Genomic DNA, 16129 nt, shown 5'->3' with positions numbered 1-16129 from the left:
TAAGTTACTAGATTGCAGACTATGCTAGCGGAAACGACAAAGCGACAAATATAACAATACTCTATATAGCTTATATAATGGTATTCTTTATCAAAAACAACCTATGCTAAAAATCTATAATTACATAGTTTGGTGCTGCAAAGAAGCCCACCCATCTGTATTCTGTATTCGGTAGCAGATCCGTTCCATCAATCGGTATGCAATGGTGAGGCGCTTCGGCTAACATACACAACAATGGCAAGACCAGGTGTTATCGATCAAAAACGCGTAAATATGCCTTGTATAAGTACACAATACACAATGCATATTTTAAACATATTCAATTTGCTAAAGATTAACTGAAGCATAGTTATCAAATGCGTTAGGCGCACTCAAGGCGCAAAAAAAGCGAGGGCTTGAGAAAAAATAAGCGCACTTAAATTAAAGTTAAAATATATTTTGTATATGAAAAATTATATTATTCTTCAAATAAAATAAACAAAAACAATTATATAGCATTTAATATCATCTAATTAGTACCAAAAGTTCTAAAATAGTCAAAATTCAAATGTAACTCTAAAACTTGAATAACAAAATATATCAATATAATGCCTCTGACTTCTCCTAGATCTAAGTTACAATAGCAACCCTTGCGTTTCTTTTGCGATATGTTCTCATGTTCTTGGCATAGACAATGCCGAAGTGCTCACATAGGAACTAGAAGCACATTTATTGAGACTCGCCTGAAAAATGGGCCTATGCGCAAGAAGCGAGGGCTTTTAATAACTACGAACTGAAGACGTGTTTATAACATACCTTAATCTGCACAGTTCAGGGAATTGACACATCAACATGGCCCACATTAGCACCATCAACAGCCCGTGCATTAACCGGCCATCTCCGCCAACCCGACATGTTCCTTCCACCATCAACAGCGACCGGCCATCTCCGCCAGCCCGACACATTCCTTCCATCACCAACATCCACCCCATTCGCAGTCCAATGACGCCAGCTCGACACATTATCCACACCATCAACAGCCCACGCATTAACCAGCCATCTCCACCAACCAGACGCATTCCTTCCATCACCAACATCCGCCCCATTCACAGGCCAATTCCGCCATCCCGACGCGTTCTCTACACCATCCATCCGATCCGAATCAGGTAACACATCGACCTCGACCGTCTGTCCAATATCGAACGACATAGTCTCGGACTCCAAATATCGATTCTCGAGGTTATTAAATCCAATCCCTAACATAACCTCATCATCCACATCCTCCACCAAATCCCTAAATCTAAAAACCCTAGACCGCCTCATACCACGGTTAACGGTCTCTTTCGGCATTTGGAACCGGCACACCGGACACGAGTTATGATTGGAAAGCCAGGGAAGGATACAATCAGGATGGTACATATGCTTACACGGCAACTGATTCATTTCATCATTAACTACAAACTGCTCCTTGCAAACAGCACAGAGGCTGCGATCCATCTACAACAGAAAAAAGACAGTAACTTTATAATCTTTCTTTCAATTTCGGGCAAAACCCATGTAAAAAACTGCAATTAAAACAAAACCCATGTAACAAATTTGCAATTGAAACAAAACCCATGTAACAAAAGTGCAATCTAAACAAAACCCATATAGCAAAACTGCAATTGAAACAAAACCCATATAGCAAAATTGCAATTTAAACAGAGACAAGTTTCAAGATTTTTAGTGGGTAAAGAAGATCAAGAAAAGATTTTTAATGGGTAATTAAGAAGATGAATAACCGGATCGATATCAAGGAAAGCTTGAGTGATGGTAACCCTAGGGATGGCATCAATGGCGGATTTTAAGGTGGGCGAGTGGCAACGAGATGATGATGAAGATGATGACGTGTCGTATGTGAGATGGTGGATTAGGCGGTGGAGGTAAGGTCTGTCGAGGAGGAAGTTGTCGGTGTCGGAAGATGGGTTTTGAGGGGTAGGGTTACGGTCATCCATGGTGGTGACTGGTGGTGGTTTATGGTGGATTGGTGGTGGTAATTGAAGAAGATAATAATAAGAAGAAGAAGGTGTTTGTTTGTTTGATTGATTGATTAATTTGGTGAATGTTGTTTTCAATGGTGGCACATGGGTGGTTTGTATAATGTATTATACTATTTTATGAATGAAACTATGACTGAATAACATGTCGACGCTTTGGCCGAGTGGTTAAGGCGTGTGCCTGCTAAGTACATGGGGTTTCCCCGCGAGAGTTCGAATCTCTCAGGCGTCGTGTCTTTTTTAGTTTTTTACAAACTGATTGGAAAATATCTCGTAGAGGTGTTTATCGGTTCTTTTCAGTTTATCTGTTCGTTATTTGCTTCCTTTTATTCAGTTTGGTTTGGTTATTTGGAAAATTTTCCTTTTATTAATTTTTTGAAGTACCTAAACTCGGTTTGGTTTGGTTTGGTTTGGTTTGGTTTGGTTTGTTTTTTGTTTAATTCAAATCAAATAAAAGGAACCAATAACTTGGATAAACCGAAAAGGACCGATAAACGCCTCTATCGGTTCAATTTTTTTAGGTTCTTTTGTCATCATTTTGTTCTTAACATGTGAAAGAAATTTAATGTGTAAAAACAATCTTAAAGTTAAAAGTACTTTTGTTAAACAAAACATATAATATGTTTGTTTTTATGTGTAAAAAAATGCTAAGGGGTTTTAATGAGAAATGTTTTTTAATGGTATTTGCTAAACATTTTGTACAACCCAATTTGATTGTAACTAATTTTATAGTTAGAGGCGGACCTAGGCATTGGGAATAGGGGCGGCCACCCACCTTAATTTTTTTAGTGTTATTTATGTGTGAAAATCCCGATCACCCATCTTAAAAGTAGTGTTAAGTCATGGCGTCACCCCCACAAAAATAATTTCTGGGTCCGCACTGTTTATATAGTTTATACCATCGTAATAATCCGCCGTCATCCTAGGTCCTAACATTGAGATAGGTCAGGCGACGTTTCTTTATGTTATTTTTTTAAACTTTCATATAGTTTATATACAAACTAATTTTGTTATAACTCATTTTTGTACCATTGTCATTCGTCACTATCATCAAAAGTTCACAACCCATCACCATCCTAACATTGTGATCATCATCTACCACCACCTCACCATTTTCATCATAAATCAAGTTTTTACGTATATGATCATGATACATACTAGTCAAGTAGTCATGGTATTATAATCCAATAACCTCAGAGGCAGCTTAAAACCATTATAAAGATATTAGTTACTCGTAACTTTGAACTTTTAAGATTCTTGTATTTAAGAAAAAGTTCGCCAAAGAGTGATAACGTGAGGGCATATTGTCCAACTTTACAAGGCATTTCAGGTTTCTATTGGAAAACTTTTAGCAATTTGACTTGTTGATAAACACGTAAATCATGTGATTACTAAGCTTTAAGCAAATAACATCAAGACGAATGGCAAAAAGCACACAATTTTGCCTTCTTATTTGGCATGGTTTTCAAGGTCTTACCTAGTGCGGGATTTCGTCTTTTCCCTTTCTCTATGCGTTTAAAAAATACAAAATCATAATATAATAATCTTTTTATCAGACACAAAAATACCGAAATTACGTAACATAAGCTATACAAAAGCATATTTGTAGTGTCTAAATACTCTTATATATAGAATGAAGGAAAAGACACAATTACATACACTAGATCTAGAGACTAGAATATTAGGTTATATATAAAATCATATTTTTTTAAATCTCTATTTTCTAAAGGTTTAGAATCGTATAACTTGTGTAATTCTTCAAAACTGAAAATCCTTACAAATTATTTTTTTCAATGAAAGCACTAATTAGAATATTTAGTTGGTGTTAAAAGGCTAATTAGATGGTGTTGGGTGGTAAGGGAAAGACTTGGTTTTCTATGTGAATCAAGTTTGATTTTTGCCTTCGTCATTTAATTCACTAGACAAGTAAGTGGTGTTCACTAGTTGGATTTTTTAACTGAACGAATGTTATCACACCACACTGTCGTGCCTTCGAGCGTGTGTTTCACTGATGTTGGCGTTACGTGAGGGTTTTCCTCTGATCGAAAGGCGAGTGTATCCTGTGTGTAATTTAGTCAATAACTCATTTGGAGGATTCGTTGACTCTTTTTTTAACAGCTAAATATTTATACACAAAAAATTTGAACCCTTAATTTCCTATTTAACCAATAAAGATAAGTGATGACTTGTCAAAATTAAAAGAAAAAAAAGTTGGTGCCGTTAATATCAAATAAAAATAATAATAAAGTTGGTAGAAAAATGATTTTCCTAGCTTTCCACTAACCGGTGACCCTCATCATCTATTGAGCCCTCCGAGAGATAGGGGTGGAGATGATTTAATATCGACAGGTCACCACTTATCATTATTGGTTTTAATGTGGCAAATATTATAGAAAATGGTGGTGCAATGATATCTTATAGGAGTGTAGACGAGCTTAGTTGGACTTTTATTTATCTGGACTTAAATTTGGCTCGTTAAACTTACAAGAGCTCGAGCTCAACTGATTTAAAGATCTATTTTTAAAGTTTGACTTCAACTCGTTAGTAGTTTTTCATACTCGAACTTGGCTTGGCTTGTTATTATTTTGTGGTTAAGTAATATATATTTATTCAATTATTTTTATCTTACTTTATTTATTATATAAAATATTTAAATAAATTTGAGGTACTTTAAGAATCCTTTTGAATTAATATTTCAGTGAGTTGCATAAACTAAAGAGGTTATGATTTATGAATGAAATTCAAATCTTATTTCATTGAATTTCGTTGAATTCTATCAAACCAAACATGCTAACCTATATATGAAGTTAATCTATACAATTTTCTTATTATTATTTCCAAAACATTTCCTTAACATCATTTTTTGATGTTATCATCCAACAAAGCATGACATCATTTGTAATAAAATAAAAAATGCAAATTGAAACATGTACAAAAAGCTAATGAAAAAGTAGCCATGTCCATGTCCATGTCCTACCACAAACCTTAGTGGGTTGGTGTTGGTGAAGTGCTTAACCCCATTCCCACTTTCACATTGCACCTTTTCATAGAGCTCATAATATGCACTACCTTCGGTCTCACCAAATTCACCACTAGGATCATAAAGGACCGGTTTTAAATAATTCTAGTTTCGTAGCGGATTAGGTTTGCTTGTATACCCGTCTATGATCTTATACGGCTAAAATTTTATCTGGAAACTGATCTTAAATTCACCTGTAAACCAAACCTAAATACAAATTTATTTCAAGACTATATAATATATTAATCTATTATGTTTTGATACGTGTAAAACTAATTCTGGTAATTAGACAAGTCTCACCTAATATCATATTTATCTAAACTACGAAAGCTTAAAATAATATAAAATTTTCTCAATTGATCGATATATACTCATAGGTGCCGATCAGGATTTTTGCATAGTACTATATTTTTTACATGGGTGAGGGGAGAGCCGACCTCCCTACCACAGGGCCAATGACGTAGCTTAGTTGGGGCTAGGGCAGGGCCGACTCTAGTGCCAAGCAACCCAAGCATAAAAATTAGGCCTCCATATATTAAGGCCCCTAATTTTTGAATTACATTATTAGGCCTACATCTTGTCTACAGCGGAATGGATTTTAATGAAAACTTGTTTTATAAAAGATGCAGCCTTATGTGTTAAGTTTATGTTTTAATTAGGCTTGGGTAATCCATTTTTCATTCCCTGTCAGTTTGTAAAACGAAGCGTCGAATTGAGTTTCAAAAATCGGACCCGGTCCTTGAACAATGAAGCGGTAGTAATGGCGGCATTCCCAGTCTTGGTTATTTAAACATTTTAATCACCTCCAAATCGAATCATCGCGTCGAAATCTTTTTGTGTTTGTCGCGTATTCTCCCAACCGGATGGAATCTGTTCAATAAGGCTTTGGTACATGTAAAATTCATTGTATGCTTGTTGTATGTGTTGATAGTATTATGCGTGATTTGTACGATTATATCTCTGACGTGTTTGAGTTTGAATCTATTCACGAATGTTATTGGGACATGCTTAACCATCTGAGTGTGTGTATGTCCAATGAATTGGGTGTCTAACATAGTTAGTGAACTAAGAATCAAGATTTATGTTGATAGTATTCAAGTGTAGGCTAACATGTTCCATTGTCTTTTATGGGTTTTTGGGTGATTGCAAAAGCTAGATGATGCTGCAATCTGGAATTTTGTGTGATCTTGCTGTGTTTTTATGCAAAGTTATAAACTAAAAAGTACTGGTTAGTTATTAGCAACTAACAAGTTCCGGCATCTTCCTTTAGTTCATTCCTTAATTCGTACAATTAACTATCATTGTCTATGCTTTGGATTTTTATGTTTTTTTTATTTCGGTAAAGGCCCCCGTAAGATGTGTCGCTTTAGGCCACAAAAGATGTTGAGCCGGGCCCCGGCTTCCTCTATTTTTTCGCTCGATGGTATAAATTTATCATTTTTCGTCTAAAAAATTTTATACATGGTGTAAAGTTAAATGTTTCCGACCAAAAGTTTGAGCCCGACCCCTTTGTTTTCGCTCGGTAGGGTAAATTTATCTTTTTTCGACCGAAAATTTTTATGCATAATGTAAATTTACCCGTTTCCGACTGAAATTTTGAACTTGGCCCCTCCGTTTTTATGCTCGGTAGTGTATATTTATCCTTTTTCATGCAAAAGTTTTTATACACTGTGTAAATTAACCCGTTTCCGACCGAATTTTTGATCCCACCCCCTCTAGTTTATGATTTTATTATACTTATTGTGTCTGGCCCCCTCGACGTGTATATCCAAGCTTTGCCACCGCACAATGCTAGATCCACCCATGCATATACCGTCTCATATTTCAGTTTTCGAGTTTGGGTTTGTTTCCTATCCTTATTCACCACTAGTAAACATAACTAAACAAACATACACTATACAAAAATATTATTCTAGAAAAGGCTAGAGAAAAGATATGTAGCATTTACACAAAGAAATCATTTAAACCAACCGTCCATACTTTAAATTATATGTAGAAGATAGTTCTGGTTTGTCTCGATTTGAATGCAAAAGTTTCGTATTTAAGGTCACACACAACACTATCCATCTTCACCATATTCCACTAGCTCATTGCATTACAAACCTCTCATTCCAATGGGTTCACAAACAAGTGTTCGGTTATGGTTTCGGTTCTTACTTCTAACCATTATATTGTTGTGCCGCGTGACATCGGGTGCAAATGACAAGGACAAGGAAGAGTGCACCGAGCAGTTGGTGGGACTAGCCACATGTTTGCCGTATGTCGGAGGCAATGCTAAATCCCCTACACCGGATTGTTGTAGTGGCTTGAAACAAGTGTTGAACACCAACAAGAAGTGTTTGTGTGTCGTGATCAAAGATCGAAATGATCCGGATTTAGGCCTTACGATTAATGTCACTCTCGCGTTAGGACTACCTACTGTGTGCCACACCCCGGCCAATGTTACAAAATGTCCTGGTAAGTAGCTGTCTGTAACTAATAAATAAGTAACGAGTTATGTGAGCCAAATATTATTTTTCCGTTTTTTTTATTTCTCATTCCTACTTATTTATAGTAATAAGACATAATATCTTAAATAGGGTGCAGTTACTGTACGCTAATGCCTTAACGTATGATAGGTACGCGAGACGCTCAAAGGCAAAAAAACAAAGACAAAAACCTAAAACGCTCAGAAAACGCTCACAAAAACTTAAACACTCATTAAACGCTAAAAAACGGTCTTTGTGAAAAAAGTGAAAAAATGATCGATTAACCATCCACAACTGTTTTTTTCGGTGAACCAATGATTGATTGGATATGTATTGACGATTCTGAGATGTTTGGATGTGATTTCATGGATCGATTCGTTGAAAAATGAATTCGCGTATGTATTATACGTTAAGATATTATTGTATTGGATTTTCCCATCTTAAATATATCAAACTAAATATAGTGACTTATGACTTTAAATATATTAAATTATTAGTTTGTAACTTAACTATACACTATTTCAGTTATATGTTATCATAAAATTATATCTTTCTATAAGTTCTAACTCTTGATTTCAAATTATTTGATATTTTGTTATTTAGTACATGTAATATACGAGTTTCTAATATAGTAAAGTATAAACGAAAGGATTTGTGGTATCATGGATATTCAATAGACATGTGTATAGTTATATAAGTCACTTTAAAAAATAAAAAAAGTAGCTTTTATGTATATTAAATTTATTATTGTATGCAGAACTTCTCCATTTGGCTCCTAATTCAACGGATGCACAAGTTTTCTATCAATTTGGGCACGCTTCTAGTGGCGGTGCTCCGGCTAGTAGTCCCACGCCTAGTGCTAACGCGGTAAGTGGTGGTGGTGGCTCTGGTAAACGACCTAGCGGTAGCACGAGTAGCACAGGGACAACTTGGTTGAAAAGGGAAATCATTCTTATGGGAGTCATGTCATGTGTATTCGCTTTAGTTTTCGTTATGAAATTTTTTTTTAACTGCCTGATCATATTTGTACGTTTGTGTATTTTTATCGAGTGTTCGGTTTATTTACATAATAAGTACACTCATTTCGATTTGAAACGATCTTACACGTCATTGTATCTGCGATTGTAACCATTAAAGTTACTACATCTACTTGTAAAAACAAAGAAAATAAAGATGGTAAGGCTGTCTACATCTTACCCTCCTCAGACCCTACCATAGCATTGCTATTGGTGGGATATACTGAGTACGATGATGATGATGATGATGAAGTGACAATTTAACATCCAACCTCTGCAGTAAGCCAATACTCATCCTTATAACGATAACGATCATTTAGTATTTCTTCCATATCGAAACACACGAATCAACTTCTAATACGCGCTTATTGTTTCATTGGTCTATTTCATCGTTATTAAACTAATGATACATCATTTTTATTTTATGTTATGAACTTATGATACTACATCAACATAATTATGTCAATAAGAAACAAGCAAATTGACAAATAATTAAATATTGAAATGTGCAAATTTTAAATGAGTTAATGTGGGCTTAACTCATATTTAAGATGGTTTATTTGGCAGCCCATGAGAAGAAAATTAGAGTCCCACATAGATTGAATGACCCAAAAGCAATATTAAAATATATTGCATTGAATAGTAACCAACTTTCAAATAAAAAGAGAAGATAACAAACCAATTTTCTCAACTTACTTTGTTCTCGATGTAGCCGATAGAAAGCTCAATGTTTTTACTTAGTTCCACTATTTTGCTTACCATTACCTTTATTCTTTTAAAATTTTAAATACCTTATTGTTTCTGTCGTTCTGGATACTTCAAGTTGTGATAAAAAACGGTTTGAATCAATTTCTGCTCATTAACACCTCTGTTTGAGAACTTTGGATATTCTGTAGTCTCTTTAATTGCGAAAGCGTAGAATGAAGGCGTATTATACCATGCTACTATATATTTCCATACATCTTCTACTATGCTATTAAATGTATCATTATTTTCGAGAATTTGTGATATTAAATCATCTACACTTTCACACGTGGTTTGTCACGTCAAACTATAGCTACACATGCACAAAATTCGCTTCACACCATATAAGACAACTCTAACCAATTCAACTAACAATGCAAAAAAGTAACTCACACAATAAGATTATGTTGGTCTGTTCAAATTTAACCTTTCGTCCATAAAGTATAAGAAACTACAAACTTTGTTTATGATATTTAGACAACCATCACACATCTTTCGGCTATCATCAAGTTTCGTTAACATACTCTTTTAAGTTGGCATAAAATTACCTTTTTATCCTCACACATATAAAATAATAATTGCGAACCATGAAACGGGTCGATAGATTTCGAGCCGGGTCGGATCGGGTAGACGACCACCACACATCTTACCTCATGTCATCGAGGTTCGCTAACAAACTCTTTTAAGTCGGCATAAACTAACCTTTTTATTCTCACACACAAAAAATAATAATTACAAACCATGAAACGGGTCAATAGATTTCGGGCCGGGCCGGGTCGGATCGGGTCGGGTTCGTTCACAACTGTGAATCCGTCCACAACCCCACCTTTATTATTATTATATCAAGTTTCAACTTTAAACCCAATAATCAATCCATCAAATTCGATTACATCCGATCAAATTCACACAATCAACTCCAAATTCTCAGCAGATTCAAGGTAAGCTGTTTATAATAATATCTTAATTGTAATTCAATTAACCCAATTTACAAATACATAGATCAAATTTGGGCGTTTTTAATTAGGGTTTCAATTAGATCTAAATCTTTAAATTACCTTTACAGGGTTTGAATATTATCACCAATTGATTCAACCGAAGCGAGTATTATACAGAAGCAATCATGTTTAACCGTGTATTTGGAAAACCTAAGCAAGAAGCTAATGCTGTAACAACACTAGACAAATTAAATGAGGTAAAGATTTGATTTTTATAACATATTGTATGGTTTTGTGATGTGGGTTGTGTTTTATATTGTGATTGGAAGTGTATTGATTGGTTTTGTAGTGTTTTGTTATTTGTTTTAGTGGGATTTGTGGTTTATCTTGAAGGGTTTTGGTTTAATCGGTTTATTTGTTTTGGTTTTGGTATGGATTGTAAATTGAGTTGAAATTGTTATTATTGAGAAAGTGTTGACTTAGGGTTCTTGTGTAATATCGATACGTTTTTGCACTAAGGGTCAGTGTTTTAAAAACTGGTTCAAAGCAAACCGGATTTCGTACAGCAGGCCGGTATTTTAAGCCCGGTATTTTTGGCCAGTTTGCTAGAACATCAAACCGACGGTTTTTTCTAAAATACTGGTTTTTACCGGCATACTGGTTTTAAGTTTGAGAAATTTTTGATATTTATGGCCCATATTTTTTCAAAATTACTTTTAACCCAACAATTAACGTTAAAACGTATAAACATTAGGACTATTTTTTTAAAAGTGAGTGCTGAAGTATTATTTTTTAATCTGGTTTAACTTTTAGATTATTTTTATTATGGAATCATCTATATTAGGATATTTTTGGAGTTCAAGTTGCATTTATAGGCAATTATAAGATAAACTATTCAGATGGTTGAACCTCCCGGTGTAACCGGTTGTACCTAATAGTAGTTCAATCCGGTATGAGTAAAAAACCGGTTTTTAAAACATTTCTTAGGATTATGTTCTTTCTATGACTCGGATTATTGATTACTTTGTAGTATTTATTACATGTTTTAGTGGAATATTATTTGAGTGGTACACTGGTATTATCTAACTACTTGATAAAAAACTTGTTATGCACTTAATCTTTAAAATGTTTCATGACGTGAGGGATAGGATTGTAACTTTGCTGGTTGTAAAATTTACGTAACAAGCATGAGTTTGAATATTGATTTATATTTCTTTCGTCTTAAAATTAACTAAATTATTAATTGACATTAACCAAGAGACCATATATCGAATCATCAACAGAAAGAGAAGATATTGATGTTTTGTGAAGGAATAGGTTCTGATATATGTTGCGCATGTGTCACGTCGTGTTAATTTGCAGACGCTTGAAATGCTGGAAAAGAAAGAGAAAGTGCTTTTAAAGAAGGCTGCTGTAGAGGTGGAGAAGGCCAAGGAGTATACTAAAGCAAAGAACAAAAGGGGTATAATCATAAATATATTTAATCTTATATATACCCAAAGCAATAAGTTGTTTTATTAGTCTTTCGGTTGCACGGTTATGGTTCACATAATGTTTTCAAAGAGTAATGATGCACGCAGCCTATTTGTGTACCTTTCGTTCATTTGGCTGCAGAGAAGGCTGTTTTAGATAATATATTATACATTTAACGGATGAAAAAAAATCTAGTTATTGAATGCTGATACTTTTATCATATATTTGGATTTTGTTCAGCGGCAATACAATGCTTAAAGAGAAAGAAGCTATATGAACAACAAGTTGAACAGCTAGGGAACTTCCAGTTACGTATACATGACCAGGTGTGATGTTGTAAAATTAATATTATATTTAAGGATTGTGTATGTACAGTATATTGTAATATTAATAACGCCTGTGAATTGATTATCAGATGATCATGCTAGAAGGTGCAAAAGCTACCACAGAGACTGTTGATGCTTTGAGAACCGGTGCAGCAGCAATGAAAGCCATGCAGAAGGCAACGTGAGTTATCTTTAACATACGCAATTTGTTTTCTTCTTTGAGACGTATCTGATTTAAAATTTATCATGCTGCAGAAATATTGATGATGTTGACAAGACAATGGATGAGATAAATGAACAAACCGAAAACATGAAGCTAATTCAGGAGGCACTTGCAACGCCAATGGGCGCTGCTGCTGATTTTGATGAGGTACCATTCCTACCTTCTTTCTACGGTATAACATAATAATTTACTATATATAGGGCTGTTCAAAAAGTCCATGGCTCGAAGCTCGCTCGAAAAAAGCTTGGCTCGAAAAAATTCGATTCTAAATGAGCTCGGCTCGAATTATAAACGAGCCGAGCTCGAGCCAGGATCAGCTCGGCTCGTGGCTCGACTCGCTAGCTCGGCTCGTTTAGATTAAACCTTAAATTTTAATATTTATATATAATACTAGCATATCAAGAAATAAATAAATAAAAATTATACATATATTATATTATTATGCCGCTCAATACCTAAAACTTTATAAAAGAGTAACTAAAATAAAACATATAAAGTTATAAATTCTCTAGTTTATAAATTTTATATAATATGTATGTTAAAATTATAATTTTTGTCTTTATATGTCAAAATTTGTAAAATATAAAATAAAAAATAAAAAAAAATTAAAGGAGCCCGGCTCGACGAGCTCGAGCTTGGCTTGAGCTTTAAACGAGCCGAGCTCGAGCTCGATTTTTCAGCTCGATTATGTTCGAGCTTGAGCTCGAGCACACTCTGGCTCGACTCGTTTACAGCCCTAGTCTATATACCCTTACTAATCAACTTACCGTATTTTTCAAAAAGGATGAGCTGGAAGCTGAACTGGAAGAACTCGAAGGAGCTGAGTTGGAGGAACAACTTCTTCAACCTGCCACAACCGCCCCTGCTGCTCCAGTGCACGTGCCAGCTGGCAAGATACCAACACGTCCAGCTCATCGCCAGAACACTGCTGAGGAAGACGAACTCGCTGCATTGCAAGCAGAAATGGCACTTTAAATGGTTAGTTAGTTGTCTTGTCAATACGGGGTAATATGAGCACAGATTGGTTAACGGGTCAAAACAAATCAGGTTGAAATGGGTGTTTCTAGTACGGTCAAGATGATTCACAAGACACTTTTATATCATCATTTTCAAAAAGTATAGTAAATAAATAATATGTTAATTATGATTACAAAAATAATATTATTACGATAAATTGATATGAGAGGTTTCAACCTGTTTTGACTCATTTTACCACATTGACTCATTCATAAGTAAACGGGCTGAAATTTCCCTGCTAAATTTTGAAAATACATATTGATTTGGTTTCAGTCAGAAGTCTATTTGCAGATGGCTGGAGATGCACTCAAATCACCATGAAGAACTTTGTTACATCATATATTGTATAGTTGTGATTGTAGACTAATGAATAAACATTAATTTGGGAATGTGGAGTACGTTATGGAATGATCGAGTTTTGTATTATACGTTAAAGGTCTAAGACACTGCTTCGAGATTAATATTGTTATTTTCCTGATACAACTACTTACCTTAGTTGAATATTCGGATAGGGTAAAAGTGGACGGACCTGAAAGGGAGACCACTGAGGTTGATTCAGGTTGGTTTTGTTCGATTAAGTGGTGATGTTTGAATGTTTGATGTGGCACACGCGAATAAATAATATTCAAATAAGAATATCACCAACAGATCGATAGTTAATATTAAGATCTTGTGGTGGCGCAATGGTTAAGGCTCGGAATATCTTTTTTGGGTGCATATGAACTTTATACAGAGAGAGTTTGATATTACACAAAAAACTACCTTTTTATGAGTTGGTTATTATAAGGTTAACTTGAAAACCTTCTCTATAGGTTGGTTTATGAATAAAAGCAAGTAACCAGACACACCATAAAATATATTGTGGTGATGCTACATTTTCTTAAAAACTGCATGGGTCTTGGTTTGGTTATATTATTATATATCTTGTTTTAACTATGCTTAAATATATGTCTTAATCTTATCTAATTATTTATTAGATTTAGATATATTCTTGTACGCTCATTTGATGTTCAGTAATCTTTAGTAACACTATATCCCCCCCACCCACCCACCCACAATTTTACAAATATTTTTATAAATTCTAACGAGTCTACCCTTTTTTATTAGAACCAATTTTTAAACAAATTCAAATAATATTTTTATAAATTCTAACGAGTCTACCCTTTTTTATTAGAACCAATTTTTAAACAAATTCAAATTGTTTGTAACAAATACATTGCTAGTAAAATTTATTGTATAAAATGAATACTACTAAAGTAAAAAAGTTATACTTCCTCTGTCCTATTAAAAGTGACCATATTTTCTTCTTTTGTTTGCCTTATTACAAATGTTCACTTTCAAAAATTATTAGACATGAAGAGGTAGGTCCCAGCAGAGCCCAGTTGGACCCGCAAGACTCACCTTGAAGAGGGACGTCTGCGCAAGGACCAACTGGTTCCGCAAGACCCACCATGCTCAGAGAGATGAAGACCTTACGCGCAGTACGCCAGCTGTTCCCGCAGGGAAAGCCTCCCAATGGTGAAGTACCCCGCCTGTTCCCGCAGCTGCGGATACAAGCCATCAGGGAAGGCTACCCGCACTAATAGCAAGGCTACACGCACAAGGCACTAACTCTCAATAATTCAGTAATGTCACCTGAAAAAGGAATGAGCAAGGCGGGAATACTCCCGCCCAAATGAGCCAGTCCGTACGCTTCTGGAAGATCTTTTGTACTATACCTGCCAAGGTATGGACAAAATAGACAAGATCTGACCAAAGCAGCCCATGAACCAATCACAGGGTGACAGCTCACCGACAACAGTACGAGGAGGAGCATGCTCTAGTACGAAATGTCACTATCAGCCGCTGCCTACCCACCAACCCTCATCGTGGCACGTACATAGCCTGTAGTTGGTGGAAAAGGAATAGTACACAGCCGGCCATGTCACTATCAGCCGCTGCCTACCCACCAACCACCAGCATGGCACGTACGTAGCCCACAGTTGGTGGAAAAGGAATATTATACAGCTGGTTGTACCTGCTTGGAAACCTACCTTCGGCTATAAATACTCCAACACCTTGGAACGGTATTATCATCTTATATCATATACCATCACATATCTGCTCTAGCTATTTCTCTTAATATACACTTATATTCAGAGCAATCTAGTCTGATTCTCACGCCGGAGGGTGGTCACAAGGAGGTACCCCCCCTTCTCAGTGACGAGCTCACGGTGTCTGTTTTGCAGGTCATCAGAAGAACAACCATCTTTGCCGGACCTAACCCTCGTGGGAAACATCTACCTGACCCTAAGATTATCCATAATCTGCCGGGGTCATTTAGTGTTTCTTCATTGGCGCCATCCGTAATTTTACCCTTAAACATATACAACTAACATTTATAAACAATATTGACGGATCCAATTTTTAAGATCATTATTATCATTAATAAGCACAAAAAGTAATCATTCGACCTACCTTGAACTTTGTGTTTTTTAAACCATGAAGTATATATTAACTTTGCTAAAATTAGAACATAGCATATTTTTTGTTATTCAACTAATTACTCCATTTACAATCTTCTAAAACATAAAAATTAAATTTGTGACTACTCATAATTAGTATCCAACATCTTAACCAACAATAACTGTAACAACAACTAACCACCATCACACCACCAACAACATCTACTTATCCACAACTTCCTCAATCCTCTAAAACAACAAGGTTAACATATTATAATATTATTATATAAAAATCCACAGCTAGAAACAAAACACTCTTGACTCCAACTCAACCTCACCTCCTTTAAACACGTCACCTAACCACATGTTACATTAATATTACATTACATATACACATATATTCCAAAGGCTGACCAACTTACATTGGTGCTTATGGGCGGTGGTTTTTG

At 35.2% G+C, this 16129-nt stretch overlaps 2 protein-coding genes, 1 non-coding gene and 1 pseudogene across 4 annotated transcripts; 3 read left to right on the top strand and 1 right to left on the bottom strand.

Moving 5' to 3' along the window:
- Positions 1-707: 707 nt before the first annotated feature.
- LOC143630713 (uncharacterized) lies at positions 708-1996 on the bottom strand. The gene is made up of 3 exons (XM_077099645.1): positions 1761-1996; positions 1046-1476; positions 708-991 (listed from the first exon to the last, which is right to left on the bottom strand). Exons 1-3 carry the CDS (start codon positions 1971-1973, stop codon positions 811-813), a joined length of 825 nt encoding a protein of 274 aa, XP_076955760.1. The 5' UTR covers positions 1974-1996; the 3' UTR covers positions 708-810.
- A 169-nt stretch (positions 1997-2165) lies between these two features.
- TRNAS-GCU (transfer RNA serine (anticodon GCU)) lies at positions 2166-2247 on the top strand. The gene has a single exon. It is a non-coding gene; the product is annotated as a tRNA-Ser (tRNA).
- A 4879-nt stretch (positions 2248-7126) lies between these two features.
- LOC143630674 (non-specific lipid transfer protein GPI-anchored 14 pseudogene) lies at positions 7127-8630 on the top strand (annotated as a pseudogene). Its single transcript, XR_013153217.1, has 2 exons — positions 7127-7491; positions 8260-8630. The product of XR_013153217.1 is annotated as a non-specific lipid transfer protein GPI-anchored 14 pseudogene (transcript).
- Positions 8631-10091: 1461 nt separating this feature from the next.
- On the top strand, positions 10092-13652 carry LOC143630712 (vacuolar protein sorting-associated protein 32 homolog 1-like). Its single transcript, XM_077099644.1, has 8 exons — positions 10092-10200; positions 10326-10454; positions 11560-11659; positions 11911-11996; positions 12086-12177; positions 12252-12366; positions 13003-13197; positions 13510-13652. The coding sequence occupies exons 2-7, from the start codon at positions 10383-10385 to the stop codon at positions 13192-13194; spliced, it is 657 nt and encodes a 218-aa protein (XP_076955759.1). The 5' UTR covers positions 10092-10200; positions 10326-10382; the 3' UTR covers positions 13195-13197; positions 13510-13652.
- Positions 13653-16129: the final 2477 nt, after the last annotated feature.

The sequence above is a fragment of the Bidens hawaiensis genome, unplaced genomic scaffold, assembly GCF_021521415.1.
Source record: "Bidens hawaiensis isolate Kalapana, Puna unplaced genomic scaffold, B.hawaiensis_p1.1 tig00005780_1, whole genome shotgun sequence".
In the NCBI taxonomy this organism is placed as follows: domain Eukaryota; kingdom Viridiplantae; phylum Streptophyta; class Magnoliopsida; order Asterales; family Asteraceae; genus Bidens; species Bidens hawaiensis.
Note: the sequence above shows the minus strand (reverse complement) of the source record. Positions and strands in the feature narration are given on the sequence as shown.